We start from the raw sequence: 20,053 nt of genomic DNA, 5'->3' as shown, positions 1-20,053 counted from the left end.
TGTCATAAAAAATTTTGTCAACATTTTATTTCCGTAGAAAATTTTCTTAAAATATGAGTTTTATAGAAAAATTTCTTAAAATTTTATTTCTTTAAAATATTTTCTAAAAATTTTATTTTTACATAAAAAAATTGCCTACAAAAATTGTATTTCTAAAAAAATTTTCAAATTATATTCCTGTAAACATTTTTGTCAAAATCGTATTTCTTTATACATATAGAAAATTGAATTACCTATTAGTCGAAGAGGTAGATTTTGAAAAGTTTACCAAAACATCAAGAATTCTACCAATCTACATAACATTAAAAAATCTACCATTTTTGGTAGAATTCTACCAACTGGGTTCCCACAGGTATTGGCCTGCGGGTTCTAATTGCCTTTGCCATACATCATAAAGCCGTCATCCTATAGTTTCCCCAATTGAATCCTGAGTTAAATTTAATATACATATTTTTTTGTTATAGCGAAAAAGAATGTTTGTATACTCCTTTGTCATCGGTTTGTCATATAACTGCGATAATTGCTCTTTTTTTAGCAGACAGATTTTAATTATGGACTACTGTGTGTTAAAAAAAATATATATTCCCAAAATGAAATTTTTGCCACCTTTGCATGTCAATGTTTTAAACAAATAATTTCTAATGTTAGTACCTCCATTAGATAATGACAGTTAATTGTAATTTTGCATGTAGCCAAGGTCCACACAAAATATTCCAAAGATAAATGTCAGCAATTTCAATTGTATGGCTTAACAAAATAGACAAAATACTATGACATGATATTCAAACTTAGATCACCGGTGAGATGATTCAGTCAATTGTCGTCGTGATTTATGAAAGACTAAAAACAAATTAAATGAAAAGTATTTTTTTCTGTTGTCAAATTACGACCAAGTAATAGGTTGGGTTCGAACAACACTCATATGAGTTGAAACAGCAGTAGACCATAACCAATTTGCGCAGTAGCACATTGTCTCCTAGCTTATTAAATGATAAGGAAGTAAATGGAATATTTACATTGTATTTAAAATAGGTGGGTTATGTATGACTAAAGGGGATAATTAAAATAATTAAATGTATAACTAGAAGATTTTTTTATTATTACTTTGTTACTAAAATTTTTTAATATTTTTTTTTTCAATTTTTCAGCCGATGGTGTCCTTAAATGTTGGCGCTGTTCCACAGATGTTTCCAATGGCGAGTTCTGCAATGATCCCTTCGATCCCAGTGCCATTACGGATCAACAACGTTATTGGAGTTATGTAAACTGCACCTATACAGCAAGTGTTAGGTCTGTGAATGCCAGACCTGTCTGCAAGAAACTCGTCCAAGAAGGTAAGTCCTTGTAGGCAACTTATGACAAAATAGTAGCAATTACTTGTTATAATCTTCATGATCACGTGGCTTCTATTAACTTTGCATATAACTTATAGAAAATTCTAATGAAATTGATTATCACGCTGTAATCTTTCTCAAGTAATCGTTTGCTAAATGATGAATTAATTAATGGGTTTGAAAAGCATTTCTAATATTTTTTGTTCTATGCTTTTATTTTTAAGGCATGCAACCATATGGTATATAGTAATTTTTATTTTTTTGTTATAAATCTTTATCTAAATGAATTGCGCAGTTCATATGAATATAAGTGCATCTGCCAAAGTGTAAACCTAATTGGCCATATTGTTTAATTTTTCAAATTGCTTGGATGATGATTAACGACATGTAATGTAAAGGGTGTATAGCCACAATCCAGTTCATTGCATGTTTATTTTGATGATACGAGATAAAGATGAATGTCAAGAAAACGTGATAAAATTCTATTGATGATGCCGATGTTTTTTCTTAGTAAATCTATATATTAGATATAAAGCCCTAGGAAAGCAGCTCAACACTGAAACCATCTTGGTGTAATAGTCTGTTGAATCCCTCTTCCGACCTAAGGGCCTGTTCGAAACCGTAACTTTTTACTATGTTGAGATACCAATTTACTGAGGAAAAAAAATTATAGAAAAATTGCTCAACATTTTATTTATATAGAAAATTTTGTAAAAATGTTATATCTATAGAAAATTTTGTAAAAATTTTATATCTTTAGAAAATTTTTTAAAAATTTTATTTCTAAAATTTTTTTTTTTCAAAATATTATTTTTATAGAAAACGTTATCAAAAAAATTCTATTTCTATAGAAAATTTTGCCAAAATTGTATTTACATACATACTAAAGGTGTGCACGTGAATAATAGTTTACTCACGCTCACGCACACTCACGACTGAAAAATCATACTCACGCACACTCACGCACGATAGTTTTTGGTAGGACTCACGATCACGCACACTCACGAAAAGAAAATTTGTACTCACGCACGAAAACGTCGTGACTCACGAAAAATACCGTGACTCACGAAAAATATCGTGACTCACGAATAATTTTATGATTAATTTACCTTACCGAAGTGTCTGAAAACATGAGCATTATTAAAATCGAGAGTGTTATTTAACTCTTAACATCCCAGGTGTCACTAGAATTGTTATTGAATTTAACTCTTTAGCGTTTTATGTTGGTGAGCAGGAATATTTTCGTTAGTGTAATTCGTTACTCACGCACACTCACGAAAATATTATTTTCGTGACTCACGCTCACGCACAACATTTTGGTTTGTTAATCACTCTCACGCACACTCAGGCTGTTGTCATGAGCGTGACTCACGCACGTATCACGAAAATTTTCGTGAGTCACGACAATTTCGTGTCACGTGCACACCTCTAATACATACATTACATAGGAAAAGTTTTGCAAAATTTTACTTCTATAGAAAATTTACTCAAAATGTTATTTCTCAAGAAAATTTTCCCAAACTTTCTATAAAACATTTTGCCAAAATTGTATTTATATACGAAAATTGTTGCAAAATTTTATTACTGTAGAACATTTTGTCAGAATTTTATTTCTATAGAAAATTTTCTCAAAATTTTATTTCCATAGAAAATTTTCTCAAAAAATTTAACTATTGAAAAATTTCTCAAAAATTTTAACTAACAACATAAAATTTTTCGAAAATTTTATTTCTGTATTTTTAAACCCACCACCATAGAATGGTGACGGGGGTATAATAAGTTTGTCATTCCGTTTGTAACACATCGAAATATTGATATCCGACTATATAAAGTATATATATTCTTGATCAGGGAGAAATTCTAAGTCGGAAGAAATTCTGTCTGTTGTAATCACGCTACAGTCTTCAATAATGAAGCAATCGTGCTGAAATTTTGCACAAACTCGTCTTTTGTCTGCAGGCAGGTCAAGTTCGAAGATGGGCTATATCGGTTCAGGTTTTGATATAGTCCCCATATAAACCGACCTCCTGATTTGGGGTCTTGGGCTTATAGAAATCGTAGTTTCATCCAATTTGCCTGAAATTTGAAATCTAGAGGTATTTTATGACCATAAAGAGGTGTGCCAAAAATTGTGAGTATCGGTCCATATTTTGGTATAGCCCCCATATAGACCTATCTCCCGATTTTACTTCTTGGGCTTATAGAAACCGCAGTTTTTATTCAATTTACCTGATATTGGAAATCTAGAGGTATTGTAGGACCACAATTATGTGTGCCAAAAATTGTGAGTATCGGTCCATATTTTGGTATAGCCCCCATATAGACCGATTTCCCGATTTTACTTCTTGACCTTATAGAAATCGTAGTTTTTATCCAATTTGCCTGAAATTTGAAATCTAGAGGTATTTTATGACCATAAAGAGGTGTGCCAAAAATGGTGAATATCGGTCCATATTTTGGTATAGCTCCCATATACACCGATCTCCCGATTTTACTTCTTGGGCTTCTAGAATCCGAAGTTTTTATCCTATTTGCCTGAAATTGGAAATCTAGAGGTATTTTCGGGTCATAAAGAGGTATGCCGAAAACGGTGAGTATCGGTCCATATTTTAGTATAGCCCCCATAAGAACGATCTCCCGATTTAACTCCTTGGGTTTCTAGAAACCGTAGTTTTTATCTGATTTGCCTTAAATTGTAAATATTCTGGTATTTTAGGCTCACAAAAACGTGTATCGGAATAAGTTTTTATCGGTCCATTTGACCGACTTCACTTCTTGAGGGTGTAGAAAGCGCACTGATCATGAATATTGCTTGAAACTCAATGTAAAATTTCCAGATTTTACTTCTACAGATTTAAGATTTCAAATCAAAACGTTATTTTATAATTTTCTTGCACACTTACAAGAGATGTTAATGATTCCTCTAAAACTCAAACAAAAATGGTTCTTATAAATCCAGCATCTGATATAGTCTTCATAGGTGAAATCTTTAAATGTATCTTCGGGAAGTGTCCTCAAGTCCTCAAGCCCTCCTGAAATTTCAAAGGAACCCCTAATATTTGGTTCATGGTGGTGGGTATTTAAGATTCGGCCCGTCCGAACTTACTGCTGTTTATACTTTTTTTTTAATATTGTTTCTGTAATTTTTTTTAATCTTATTTCTATAGAAAATTTTGTCAAGATTTTCTTTCTATAGAACTTTTCTAAAAATTTTATTTCTAACAAAATTTTGTCAAAATTTCATTTCTATAGAAAATTTTCTCAAAATTTTTTTTCCATGGGAAACTTTCTTAAAATTGTTTTTCTATAGAAAATTTTTTCAAATTTTTTTTTCTATAGAAAATTTTTCTAAAATATTTCTATAAAAAGTTTCTCAAATGTTTATACCCTGTGCCACACTATGGAATAGTGTATTATAAGTTAGTGGATATGTTTGCAATACACAGAAAGAGACGATATAGACAAATGGTGTCTTTGGCAATATTGTTCAGGGTCGGTCCCTGAGTCGTTCTAGCCATGTCCGTCTGTCTGTGAACACATTTTTGTTATCAAAGTGTAGGTCGCAATTTTAGTCCAGTCGACTTTAAATTTGGCACAAGTATGTGTTTTGGGTCAGACGAGGACCCTATTATTTTTGGAAGAAATCGTTTCAGATTTAGATATAGCTCCCATATATATCTTTGGCCCGATAACTACACTCAAAAAAAGTGAACTCTCTATTTCACTAAAGCCGATTTAACTTTATTTTAGTTCATGGAATTATTATGTTTGGAGAAAGTTTCCTTTAAAAATTTTATTACCGTAGAAAATTTTGTCAAAATTTTATTTCTATAGAAAATGTTCTCACAATTTTATTTCTATAGAAAATTTTCTCAAAATTTTTAACTATAGAAAATTTTCTCAAAATTTTCAACTACATAAAATTTTTCGAAAATTTTATTTCTATATATATATATATATTTTTTTTATTTTATTTCTTTCGAATTTTTTTTTCAATATTGTTTCTGTAATTTTTTTTTAATCTTATTTCTATAGTAAATTTTGTCAAGATTATCTTTCTATAGAAACTTTTCTAAAAATTTTATTTCTAACAAAATTTTGTCAAAATTTCATTTCTTTAGAAAATTTTGTCAACATTTTATTTCCATGGGAAACTTTCTTAAAATTATTTTTCTATAGAAATTTTTTCAAATTTTTTTTTATATAAAAAATTTTTCTAAAATATTTCTATAAAAAGTTTCTCAAAGGTTTATACCCTGTGCCACACTGTGGAATAGTGTATTATAAGTTAGTGGATATGTTTGAAATACACAGAAGGAGACGAGATAGACATATGGTGTCTTTGGCAATATTGTTCAGGATCGGTCCCTGAGCCATGTCCGTCTGTCCGACCGTCCGTCTGTCTGTGAACACAGTTTTGTTATCAAAGTGTAGGTCGCAATTTTAGTCCAGTCGACTTTAAATTTGGCACAAGTATGTGTTTTGGGTAAGACGAGGACCCTATTACTTTTGGAAGAAATCGGTTCAGATTTAGATATAGCTCCCATATATATCTTTCGCCCGATATGCCCTTATATGGCCCCAGAAGCTAGAGTTTCGCCCCAATGTGCTTTAAATTTTGCAGATGGAGTAGATTTAAGGTTATACATGCCAAATTTGGTTGAAATCGGTTCGGATTTCGATATAGCTTCCATATATATATAACAAATGTTTGTCAGATAGGGTCAGATTTAAATATATGTATAGGGGAACAGAAACTTTTATATATAGCACCCAACACGTTTGACGGATTTGATATGGTATCGAAAATGTGGATCTACAAAATGGTGCAGGGTATAATTTAGTCGACAACGTCCGACTTTAGATTTTCCTTACTTGTTTTTCCTATAAAAATAAAATTTTTGTAGAATTTTTTTTTAACTTTTATTTCTATAGAAAATTTTCTCAAAAGTTTGTTTTTATAGAGAATATTCTTCAAATGTTATTTCTATAGAAAATTTTCTCAAAATTGCATTCTATAGAAAAATTTCTCAGAAAATAAGATTTTATTTCTACAGAAAATTTTGTCAAAATTTTTTTCTATAGAATTCTGGTCAACATTTTATTTCTATAGAAAATTTGGTCAACATTTTTTTTATAGAAAATTTTGTCAACATTGTGTTTGTATAGAAAATTTGGTAGAAATTTTTTTCTATAGAATTAAAATTTTGGAAAAATTTTCCATAGCAATAAAATTTTGCCAAAATTTTAATTCTATAGAAAATTTTTACAAAATTTTATTTCTATAGAAATAAAATTAAATTTTATTCTATAGAAAGTTTTCTCAAAATTGTATTTCCTTCAATTTCAAGGATCCTTCCCTGTCCTTCAGCCCGATTAGGTAGTTGCCCAGAGAACTTATATTCGGTGTATGCGAGCTCATATGCGATATCTCTACGCATCTTAATATCTACCTCTCTCTTCTCAACCCACTTGTCACACATTACGAGACATCTCTTCAAGAACCTAGTAGAGACAACACACTTTTCTTTGTGTTTGTAGCGATCATGGGAATTAAATGTTTACTGAGACCAAAGATGTCCAAAGATTTTTCTCCTCTGCGTGCTAAACGCGAAGTCACACAATGAAAAATCAAGATGATGATAAGCCTTGGGCATGTGTTTGTGATGCCGAAGAACTAAATATAGTTTATACTTTAGCAAATATACTAGATCAAGTTTTTGCCATTATTACAAACTTCCAGTTTAGTTTAATTCAAATGCAAATTCATATTAGTCTGATTGTTTTTAATACAACTGAAGAAATGTATTTCAAATTAAAAAAAAAAACAATACGAGTGTAGTATTCGATTAAAATAATTAAAATGTGACCCCTTTGAAATATTTAATTGAATTGCATTTTATATTGTCCACAGTAATATTTATCCTAGGTTTTCTTTGAATACATTTACCATATGTACTCGTATATTTAGTATCTCAAAAATAGATTTAATAAATAAAAAACAAACATTTTAAATTTAATTGTTTATGATTTTTATCATTATTAACATTGCATGTGGCAATATCCATATGCAATAGAATATTTCCTGCCCAAGACATGCAAAGCGGCCATAAAGCAAGGCCAATTTTGGATGGCCAGTTCGATTTCAAGGAAAACTTAAAAAAATACATTATAAAAAAATGTATGCTTTTTGTTTAACATAGTGGTAGAGTAAATTCCACTAAATTTATAGAGAGTTTTCTTTTGTGTTTTTGGAACTGTGTAGACTATTAATTTTTGTCCTGTAAATCTTAAGGTCGACTTTGACCTCTACAGAGGTCATTTACTTCCGCCCGATTTTACCGCACTATTAACACTTTTAATTTTATTTATTTTATTATCTATTATCTATATATATAAAATTCAATCTATGTTTGTTTATTTGTTTGTTTGTTTGTTTGTATGTTCCGAGTTGACTCCGAAACGGCTGAACCGATTTACTTGAAACTTTCAGAGATCGTAGGGGGCGTTCATGTGGTGAAAATAGGGTACCTCATTTTTTGACACCTGGTCGCGGAGGGGGACCTCCCTTTGTCCGACTTTTTGAAAATTGAACCAAAGTTGACCGATTTGCTTGAAATTTTCATTGAAGGTTCGGGTTGGCATCTAGATAAAGATCCGCTACTTAATATTTCGATATTTGGTGGCGGAGGGGGATCTCCCCTTTGTTCGATTGTTTTTAAAGTACAGTGAAAAACTAAAATTCTCTAAATTATCTGAGATTTACAGAGAACATGTGGTGAGGTTATGGAATTAATATGGGGTACCCGATGATTTCATATGTGGATGGGGAGGCGGACCTCCCCCTTGCCCTACTTTTTGAAACTTGGAACAAAATTATGCGATTTGCTTGAAATTTTCATTGAATGTTGGGGTTGGCATGTAGACAAAAATCCGCTACATTATTTTTCGATATTTGGTCGGGGAGGGGGGCCACCCCTTTGCCCGAATTTTTTTGTTTGAAAGTGCAAACAAAACTAAACTCCCCCGACTGAAATTTTACGGAAAAAACGGGTTATGAAATTTATATCAGGTTCTTGATTTTTTAATAAAAATAAAAGGGCATAGGGAGACATCCGCTTCTCTTAAGTACATACAGAGAAACAATTAAACTTTACCGAGTTACTCGAAATTTACAGAGGACTGGGGAGAGGTTACGATATTAATAGTTGATACCTGATTTTGTGATATTTGGACGGAAGAGAGGCCGCCCCCTTAGGCTTATAATTTGCTTGACATTTTCTGGAACGTTTACAAAAGATACGCTACATCACTTTTCGATATTTGGGGAGGAGGTCCTCTTCTAAAACTGGAAGAAAAACAAAAAGTCTTAAGTTTTCTTGAAATTTACAAAGGCAGTGGGGGAAGGTTATGAACGAAGAGGCAACCTTCCTTGCCCCACACTTGAAGGAAAGTTTCAAGAATTTTCAGGGAAGGTTAGGGGTGCTATTCACTACGGTGTTTGTCGATATTGTATCGGGGAAAGTGACGTCCCTTTAAAACAATAGAGCAAAATTTAACCATCTCCGATCTACTTTAAATTTACAGGGAACGTGGGAGGAGGTGATTAAATTTATACATGATTTTTAAATTACTATATGATTTTTCGATATCTGGTTGGGGAAGTGGAAATTGAAATAAACTTTGTCGATTTACTTCGATAGAATTTATAGGGACCATTGAGTAGTTTCGAAATTAATATAGGGTACGTGATAGTCCGATATCAGGTCGGAGTGGAGCAAAGGTGGGGGGAGGGTTCCCTTTTGTCCGTTTTTGTTTTTGTTTTTCTTAAATTGAAAGTAGAGGGTTGTCCGTAAATGGGAACTCGGTACATAATTTTATGATTTTTGCACAGGCTTCTGCCAGATTTCTTTTTAGTAAAGAACTTAAATTTACATGAAATTGGATGCCAACGTAGGGGGTGCATCATTTTCCAACATTTTAGCAAATGTTAATGAGGTAAAATTTTTTACTATTTTTGATTTTTCCGATTTTTTGGATGGGAAACAGTAATTCTTTGTATGTTATTATAATATAGTGCTTAATTTTCAGATATGTTGAGGAGAAGGATACCTTTCCTTGACAAACCACACTTAAAATTCACAAGAAATATAGAAGGTGCACCCTCTCCCGCCGTATTTGTACCTATAAACGAAAAATCAAGTAGTCCGATTTGTTTAAAAGAATTCAAATCTTTTCGAATTTGTTTTCAGCACGAAGTATATAGTTGACTAAGTTAACGCACAATGTTCCTCCAAATACGTTTCGGAAGGCGCAGCGAAGCGGGCCGGGTTACGCTAGTATCTAATATATTTCGTTTATAATTTCCATATAAAAGTACAAATTTGTTTGTAATAATTTGGTTATTAAATCTCCCAAAAGCAATCCATTTTAATTTGAGTTTCTGTTCTAAGTAAAGTTTACGTCCATTGCTTTTCTTTTGCTTATGTTTGTGACCTATTTGAAGAGCTAACAACTGCAGGTTTATTCTTACTCATCAATATCAATAATAACAACAACAATAGAATAGCCGTTATCCCCATTGAGAGAGTTGATGAGAGGGTCATTATTGATTTGTGATTCTAGTATTCTATTGCATATAGAAATAACAGAAATTAGTATCAATAACAACAACAATAGGATTGTAGTTATCCCAATTGAGAGAGTTATCCCCATCGAAAGAGTAGTTATTCAGTTGTGATTGTCATTCTATTGCATATAGCGATGATATTTAACCCTTCGTTGCATGACATTGCATATATGCAATGTTAGTTTCTTGCCTGTCTAGCTCCTATTCTTTTACAAATAAAGCGAAATTAAAATAAGCATTTTGAGTACCTCGAAAAATTTAACTTATTTGTTTTAATATTATGAAACTTTCTTAAAATTTTTTTTAATGTAAATATAAAATGAAAAGTTTAATCTATCCTAAACGCTACGTGTATAGTTTTATAACACAAATTATATTTACAAGTGCTCTACAATGAATGATATCATATCTGCAATTTCATGCGTTTGAGCCGATATGAACTGTCATTGCATATATGCCATATAATTGCATATGTGCAATGTTATGCATTCAATCAATTTTTGTTACTACTAGGACACTTAACGACGAATATGAATATAAAGACGAGTATTTTGTTGATGATGGAGATTTAAACACCGAGTTTGATATAAATCGAGGTCGTAGAAGAAGATTTGAGTTGATCCTTGCCATACATCGTTGGAGAATCATATAACATACAAGCTGCTGGGTTGTAATTGTTACACGTATATCATCGTGATAGATAGGTTAAATGGGTTCAACATTTTTTTGCGGTGGTCTATCCCCTGTCAATATGTTGGTGACAATTTTAGGTGTTTAAAAGCTTCCTCATGGTGGAAGACCGTTCGAACTCGGAACTATAGAGCTTAATATTGAATCGAACTACACTCAGTGATAAACAGAAGGTCAATATTGTGGTATCATAATTAACTGAAAAGTCGCCATTATACCTACCCTAAGTAAAAACGAGGGTCCAGATTTCCGTGTATCATATAAGCTGGTATATACCAAAACCAGTTTTCAGCATGTTACGCTCCAACTTTCTACGTTCTGTTCTACGTGGAACAGTGCAATGGTAAACGGCAAACGGTCTCGCATCTATGGGATTGCGTTCTCCAAGTTCACATCCCTTTGTGTTAAATGCAAAACTGGGGAATTCTGTGCATCAAAAAAGGCAGAAATTATTTAGAAACCCAAGAGTTTGACTTTTAATATTGCACCCCGAGAAGGAATATGATCACCTCAAACATGTTTCAGAAGTAAAATGTTAGTTTTCGATGGGGAACATGTAACATGTTTGACGCAACCATGCTATCTGATTTTGGCAAACATTTTATGTTTGGCGAGAAAACAATTTTTTTAGTAAAAATGTTCCATTTTCCCCATCCATCAATAAAATTTTTCACTTAAAACATTTTTGATCTCATCGCTTTTCTCCTCTACCTGTGATATATAGAGATAACAACGTGGACTAAAGAAATTGATTATCTGCATGAAATTGCATATATGCAATGTTACGTAACTTTTGCTTCAGTGATCAGAATCGAACGAAAATTGGTTTACGGTATCATAACTCCATATACAACAATTCTAACATACTAAATAATTTTTATCCTTGCTCAAATTAAATCATGCAACGAAGGGTTAAGATACCTTAATCATGAGAGGTCAGTGAATGTATGTATGGATGACATATGTAAATAAAATCATAATTATGGGGTACTAGGGTGGGTCGTCTTTTGGATAGTTTTTATTGAGTTTCCAATAAGAGGTTGAAAATATTAAAAATATGTCATTGTATCATATAATAGCAAATATACATGATAACAATTAAAAAATAATAAAAAATGTGAATGTTTTTTAGTGTAAAAAATACAGATTAATTACTGAACATTAATTTAAAAACCAAAGGTTATAAATAAGTCAAAATTTAATGAAAATTATATTGGTTTAATTTTGTTGAACATTAAATTTAATTTTTTTTCATTATTTTTTTTACGTATTTGTGGATTGCGATATTTATTTCTCAAAAATTTAAAATTTGACTTTAAACTGCTAAATAGCGTATTTTCTAAGATTGGTCCAAAGACCTTTATCGGAAGTGTAAAGAAATTGACGGAGCATCGCGTGATGCTCTTATAAAGAAATTTTTTTTGGGGAACAATTTCCATTTTTTTGCTGGGTTCTTGGTGTTGGCGTACTCATTATTTTTTATGCATTTTAGCTGAATACACAAACACAACGAAAAAAAGCTATAAACAATTTTTATATTTTTAAAAAGATTACTTCACAAATATTTTTTAAACAAATTTCTGTTGCATTTCTTTGGAGGTCTTTTGAACGCATCATCACCATACATTCATTATTAGCTCATTTTTTTTTGGCACATAAGCAAAAATGCATTTTCCTCTATTTTTGTAAAAATGACCACATAGCGTTTTATTTTTCTCCGACTGCAAATGAAATTTATTTTGTGATAGACAGTTAATATAATTGTAACAATTATAAATGTTTGTCCAAAAAAAACGACAAATATTAACAGCATTCTCATAGTGAATAGCAAATTGCAAGAGACAAATGCTACAGTGGCATGCTACTAACCATTAAGTCTGCACATAGATTTTCAACTCGTGAAATTAAAAAAAAAATGTGTCTCAAAATATGAATTGAAAATTTTCATCTAATACATTTGGAAAATATTGATCACAGTAAAAATTAGATTAGTGTTTGAGATGAGAAACTGCTTACCTAATTGCTTATGCTTGGGATTATCCCTGAGAATTTTCCAATATTTTTTGGTTGGTAGCCCTGATGAAAGAAAACTCCAACGACCTAACATATTCAAACTCCAACGATCTATTAACAAAAATGTACAAGATTTTCTTACTACTCTATATCATATTATACTATATTAAATAAATTCGAATTTAAATTTATTTTTTTATTTAAAAATTTAAATTTACATTTCATTAGTAACCCGAGTATAAAAATTATTTGAAAATTAATTTTTTAAGATAATTTTATTTTATTCGATCTTGTTTTTTTTTTTGTATCAAATAGAAAATAATTTTTTTTTATTACATAAATATTATATTTTCTCTTGGTGTATACCATAGACCAAAATGGCTATAAAACATATTGAGTCGAACGACAAAACAAATGCCTGCATTTAATAATTAAAAACGCAACATTTTTAGACAAATAAGCAGCGAAAATATATATAGTCCACAACAAAATCCCCAATATAATAATAATTAAGTTGTTTTAATTGAAAACAAGAAACTCACAAAAAAAATCAACACCACAAAAACAAATTAATACTTTTTTTGATTGAGTCTTAAAATTTCCAAGTGTTAGAGTTGGATTTTTGCTTGTTTTGTAGTAAAGTCTATTTGAGATTTTATTTCGACGATTGAAGACAATCATTGTTGTACCGTTAAATTAATTACTAGACTTTAGACTATCCTCGCTTAAATGGATTTTTCGCAAAATGTCTATTTGAGTTGCTTTAAAGACGGCAATACTGATGTGATAGACAATGATGGCAACGATGATGATGACGACGACGACAAAGGAAACATAACTAAATACTCAAGTTATTGCATCATATTCACATAATTTATGAGGTGAACTGAAATTTGTGTGAACGAAAGGAGTTGCCATATTGATGTGAAAAATTTTCTATAGAAATAAAATCTTGAAAAAAAAATTCTACACAAATAAAATTTTGACAACATTTTCTATTGAAATAAAATTTTTAGAAAATTTTATATAAGAAATAAAATTTTTAGAAAATTTTATATAAGAAATAAAATTTAGAGAAAATTTTATATAAGAAATAAAATTTAGAGAAAATTTTATATAAGAAATAAAATTTTGAGAAAATTTTATATAAGAAATAAAATTTTGAGAAAATTTTATACAAGAAATAAAATTTAGAGAAAATGTTATATAAGAAATAAAATTTTGAAAAATTTTCTATAGAAATAAAATGTTGACAAAATTTTCTATATAAATAAAATATTGAAAAAATTTGCTATAAAAAAAATTTTGACAAAGTTTTCTGTACACATAAAATTTTGACAAAATATTTAAAAAAAAAATGAAAATTTGACAAAATTTTCTATAGAAATATTTTTTTTTTCAAAATTTTCTATAGAAATAAAATTTTTTCAAAATTTTCTATAGAAACAAAATTTGAAACAAAAAATCAATAGCAATAAAATTGTAACAAAATTTTTATAAAAAAATTCACAAAATTTTACTTGAATAAAATTCTGATAAAATTTTCTATAGAATTAAATTTTGACAAAAATTTCCTTAGAAATAAATGTTTGAAAAAAATGTCTATTTTCTATACGAGTACAAATAAAATTTTGACAAAATTTTTATAAAAAACAAAAATGGAAAAAATTTTATATGAGAAAAATTTTGATAAAATTTTCTAAAGAATTTAATTTTGAAATAAAATTGAAATAGAAATAAAATTTTGAAAAACATTTCTATCGAAATAAATGTGGACAAATTTTTCGATAGAAATACAATTTTGAGAAAATTAACTTTAGAAATAAATTTTTTACAAAATTTTCTATAGAAATGAAATTTTGGCAAAATTATCTATAAAAATAAAATTTTGACAAAATTTTCTACAAAAATAGAATTTTGACAAAATTTTCTACAAAAATAAAATTTTGACAAAATATTCTATAGTAATAAAATTTTGACAAAAATGTCTATGGAAATAAAATTTTGACAAAATTTTTTATAGAAATAAATTTTTTTCAAAATTTTCTACACAAATAAAATCTTGATAAAATTTTCTATAAAAATAAAATTTTGACAAAATTTTTGATAGAAATAACAAATGACAAAATTTTTTTTATAGAAATAAAATTTTGAAAAAAAAAAATCATAGAAATAAAATTTTGACAAAATTTTCTATAGAAAAAAAAACTTCGACAAAAATTTGTTAGAGAAATTAAATTTTCACAAAATTTGCTATATAAATAAAATCTTGACAAAATTTTTTTATAGAAATAAAATTTTTGATAGAAATAACATTATGACAAAATTTTTTTATAGAAATAAAATTTTTAAAAAATTCTCTATAGAAATAAAATTTTGATAAAATTGTCTTTAGAAATAAAAATTTGCTATAGAAATAAAATTTTGAAAAAATTTTCTGTAGAAAAAAAATTGGATAACATTTTTTATAGAAATAAAATTTTTACAAAATTTTCTGTAGAAATAAAATTTTTACAAAAATTTTTATAGAAATAAAATGTTAACAAAATTTTCTATAGAAATACAATTGTGACAAAATTTTTGATAGAAATAACATAATGATAATTTTTTTTATAGAAATAAAATTTTGAAAAAAAAATCTATAGAAATAAAATTTTAACAAAATTTTCTTTAGAAATAAAATTTTGCCAAAATTTTCTATAGAAATAAAACTTTGATAAAATTTGCTAGAGAAATAATATGTTGATAAAATTTGCTATAGAAATAACATTTTGGCAAAATTTTCTATAGAATAAAAAAATTCATAAAATTTTCTATAGAAATAAAATTTTGACAAAATGTTCTATAGAAAAAATGTTTACAAAATGTCGTGTCGCATGTGAACATATGTTTAATCTCACAGAGATTAAAGCAATCAATCCACTGTTTTGCATTATATTGGCAACACTTGACATTCATCTCACTAGCTCACTATGTCACCGGAATGATGCCATTCAAGTGTATCTGTCTGTCTATCTGTAAATGTCCACGTTCTTCATGATGAAGTTGGATAATTGAGTCCATTGATCTTTTTCGTACAGCCTGCGTGTATACTCTGAAGCCACATCTAGTCATAGTAATGGACATTATTTGTGGTCACCACAAACCTGTAGATAGTTTGGATGTGGACGATATTGATAATGATGGCTAAACTGCCACCGGATGGTTAGATTGCTTAGAGAGAAGTGCGTGAAGTTGTGAATCGATTGTCGATGCTGATGTTGTTGTCGCCGTCGTCGTTGTCGGTTTACTTCAGCAGCCATAATTTGGGAATATTTGTTTGTTTTTTCTTTTTCGATTTTGATTTTTTTGGTTTATGCCGGTTAAAATTTATGGTCACAACCAGATCCAAACCACTCACTTCGATCACAGTTATATACATACATTTTCTAGGTTTGGAGTGAAGTGAATATTGCTTGAATTTTGATTTCTTGGTTTTGAGTAAGGAACAGAACAGAACAGGGGAAAGTTTAAATTTAGTAACACATTAAAACACCGGTGAATTTAAAAGGATTATTCGCATTTTTCATAAAAAAAATAATTTTTTAATAAGGTGAGATTTAAGGTTTTCATTAGTTGGGGCTCCTGTTTATGGTGGTATGAAAATGGAACCCCAAAACCCAAATGAAACAGGACCTCAAATGTGGGGCGAAACTTCATAATGAATATGAGTCTTATAAAATTGAGCCCAGAGATATCCATGGTACATCCACTTGGCACTCCGTCCATTGGAGGAAATCCTAAAACCCGGTCGAAGAGCGGCCACTTATGTCACTTTGGAATCGCGTTAGCCCTTTTTTGAGCTATTTTCATAGGATAAACTCGTAAGCAACGGCCGAAGTCCGGCCAATTATGTCACTGTTGAATCACCACAGACCTTTTTGATGTCTGTCCATAGGAGAAAGTTATAAACCCGACAAGGCCACTTTGGATTCTGTAGAATCTCGTTAGCCAACATTGGATTCCGTCCATGAAAGAAAGTCTAAGACTCCGGCCGAAGGCCATCCACTTATGCTACTTTGAAATCACGCTACCCAATTTAGGACTCTGTCCACAGAAGACAGGTATAAATCCCTGCCGATCTTCGGCCACTTATATCACTGTGGAATCACGATAGCCTACTTTGGAGAAAGGAATCACGATAGCCCACTTTGGACTATGTCCGTAGGGGGAAATCTATAACTCGAGCAGAATCCATAGGAGAAAGTTGTAAGCCCCGGCTGAAGTCCGGACACATATCATTTTACTATGTCCATACACGCAAAGGAAAAAAACGTTTGGAAAACGTGTACCGAAAACGTTTTTCTTTCGTTAGAGTTTTTTGAATTGCTTCGAAAATTGTAAACTTTTATCACCAAAAAAATTCGTTTGTTACAAAATTTTTATTTCTTCAATAAAAAAAGTTATTTTTGAACAACAACACAGTCAATTTCGTTTATATAAAACACTGTTCTTTTCTGACTTTAGGTCTTTAATAAGACACATTTTACAGTTCAAAATTTAATATACTACAATGTAATCTTGGACCTTTTTTCGGAATCTTCCGAACATATCAGGAATATATGTAAAAAAAAAAACAAAAAAAAAACTTTGGTCGAAGCAGGGATCGAACCCACGACCCCTGGCATGCAAGTCGGACGTAGCAACCACTGCTCCACGGTGCCAAACAAAATGTTTGTTTCTGTTAAATAAACTTTGTTTATTCGGTTCGTGGGCGCCGCAAGCTATGCTATATAAATATAACTTATATGGATATTTATCTATTGATGACCATAACAGGTACATAGCTCAGTGATTAGTGTGTTGGCTTACAAAGTGCATGGTCCGCGGTTCGATTCTCCGTCCAGGCGAAAGGTAAAAAAAATTTAAAAATTTATAAAATCATATAATTTCTTCTACATTAGTTTTTATGAAATTGCTTTTACATCCTGTAAAAGAATAAACGTTTATCACAACAAGTATTATAAAAATTATAAACCTCACTAACCCACTTTGGACTTTGTCCATAGAAAAAAATCTTCAACCCCGGCAGAAGGCCATCCACTTATGCCACTGTCAAATCGCGTTAGTCCATTTTAGATTCTGTCCATAGAAGGAAAATAAGAATCTCAGCGGAAGGACGAGAATTTATATCGTTTTAGAAAGACTCTTTCCATAGGATTAAGACGTAAGAACGTCCTCTAATATCACTTTTGAGTCATTATAGCCCAGTTTGAACTGTGCCCATAGAAGAAAGTTTAAAAACCCGGCCTGAGTTCTTGCACATACTTCACTTCGGAATCGACCACTAGTCCACAGTTTGACCTCCATCCGTTGGCCACAAGAGAAAGTCTGAAAACCTTTCCGAAGACTGTCCACTTATGCCACTCTGTCCATAGAAGAAAGTCATAAATTGTAGAATCGTGTTGGGTCACTTTGGACTCTGTCCTCAGGAAAAAACATTTAATGCCAGGCTGACAACTTCTTCGGGCTCTTTCTAAATCGTAATCCCCGCCCGAATCCCGGACACTGCCTATTGAAGAAATTCTTAAACTCTGGCCGAAGGCCGTCCACCTATGCCACTTTGAAATCGCTCGCTTTAAACTCTGTCCATAGGAGTAAACTTTAAATACCAGCCGGAGGCCGGCTACTTACATCACTCTCTAACCGAGTTAGCCCACTTTGGACTCTCTCAGTAGGAGATGGTGTATAACTCCGGCCGGAGGCCTGCAACGTTAAAAGGTTAAAGTGGCAGCCCGATTTGATTCAGGCTCACTTACACTATTCAGTCCATTGTGATAAAAGCCTTGGACGTACATCACTTTGGAATCGCATCTCTTCGGACTCTGTCCATGGGAGAAATTTTAAAACAACGGCCACTTACATCACTGTAGAATCGCGATAGACCACTTCAAAGGTTGGACTCTGTGCGAAGGGGTAATCGCTATAACCCACTTTGGACTGTTGGAGTAGCTTATAAACCTCACTATTCCACCCTGTACTCTTTCCATGGAAGAATTTCTTAAATCCCAGCTGAAGACTGTCCATACTTGCCTTCTTAATTTCGCTTTAGCCAACTTTGGATCTATCTTGCAATACAATGCTATTCCGAACAATAAGACGGTATTGCTATCGTAGCTAAAATAGCCAAAATGCAAAAAGAGGCCCCACTTGAAAGCGAAGCACAGTCTCAAGGCTTTATTTTCATAATGTAAACGGGCCCCAGAAATAAAACGAACATTTGAAGTTGTTGGTTTCCATATCATTTTTTAAGGCCCTAATTCATTAAAGTCAAAGGGCTCAAATTCATAGAGCTTATTTTTACACGGTTGAAATTAGCCTAAATTTTGTTGGTATCGATTTTCATGCTTCAGTTAATTTTGTTGGAATTTATTATATTTTTTTCTATTACTTTTAATACATATTTTTTTTTGTATATAATTAAAAAAAAAAAAAAACAAATTAAATTCTTACACATTTTGGCAATAAAAATTTTCAATTTTCCATTTCAAAATCCCACATCCCCCTTAAGCATATTTAATTAAATTTGTATGTGTCTCTCTGTAAGTGTTCCAGCAATTTTGTTGTTTTTTTTTCTTTACTCGATTTATTCATTTTTGTTTGCTATGTTGGTTTTTCTTTTTTGATATGTAATTCCAATCACGTTTTATGTCTGCCAACTTTATTATGTTTTAGCCAACATTTGGCAAATGTCGTCTACAATTTTCAGATCATAAACAATTTTCAATTTTCAAGTGGTTGCTGTTTGGTGCTTTGGCTTCTGGTGGCCAAAATGCAGACTGTGATTTTCATTTGTTTCTTAGATTGAGGAGTTGGAGTATGGATCACAGATATGATGGAAATCAAAAGTGGTTTTTCCTATTCCAATCCAACCTACCCCGTTCATATGGCACGCACATTTGTTACCAACACTGACAAACAAACTTGTTTCGAAGTAACCGAATTATTTTTATGCCAATCTAATATCCTACCAACATTTTGTGGGATGTTGTTAGTTTATGGTTTTGTGAGGCGGTAAGAATGAAATGGAAATTTTTTTGTTTATGTATGAAAGCTAGAAAAGTCCATTTAAATGTCAATCGTCGGTCAAATACGTGAGGGTTTCACATATTTAATCTTTGGGAAAATTATTCAGATATTTTTGTAAGATATCGTTGTATTCGACGGGAAAAGGAAAGTTGAAAAAACTGTATCGCCTATCTGCCACATCACTGAGTTATTAGGATTTACAGGTCCTTCGTAGATTTCATCCGATCTACATCGCCTCCACTGAGTTCTTCCATCAATGAGTTCTTTAGATCAACAGTTCAGTCAAAGCTTCCCCACTGAGTCTTCGGACCAACGGTTC

The 20,053-nt window shown here is 31.0% G+C and overlaps 2 protein-coding genes across 2 annotated transcripts in view; both read left to right on the top strand.

Moving 5' to 3' along the window:
* The window catches only part of LOC142226949 (UPAR/Ly6 domain-containing protein twit), a 78,831-nt gene that overhangs the window by 36,073 nt on the left and 22,705 nt on the right, over positions 1-20,053 (top strand). Inside the window, exon 3 of the mRNA XM_075297211.1 lies at positions 1,149-1,334. Coding sequence (XP_075153326.1) covers positions 1,149-1,334 — 186 coding nt within the window. The remainder of the gene's footprint in view (positions 1-1,148; positions 1,335-20,053) is intronic.
* Positions 1-20,053, top strand: part of LOC142226947 (glyoxylate reductase/hydroxypyruvate reductase-like) — a 118,109-nt gene that overhangs the window by 95,597 nt on the left and 2,459 nt on the right. The window lies entirely within an intron of this gene.

The sequence above is a fragment of the Haematobia irritans genome, chromosome 2, assembly GCF_050003625.1.
Source record: "Haematobia irritans isolate KBUSLIRL chromosome 2, ASM5000362v1, whole genome shotgun sequence".
Lineage (NCBI taxonomy): Eukaryota > Metazoa > Arthropoda > Insecta > Diptera > Muscidae > Haematobia > Haematobia irritans.
The sequence above is the reverse complement of the archived record's forward strand: the minus strand, read 5'-3'. Positions and strand labels throughout refer to the sequence as shown.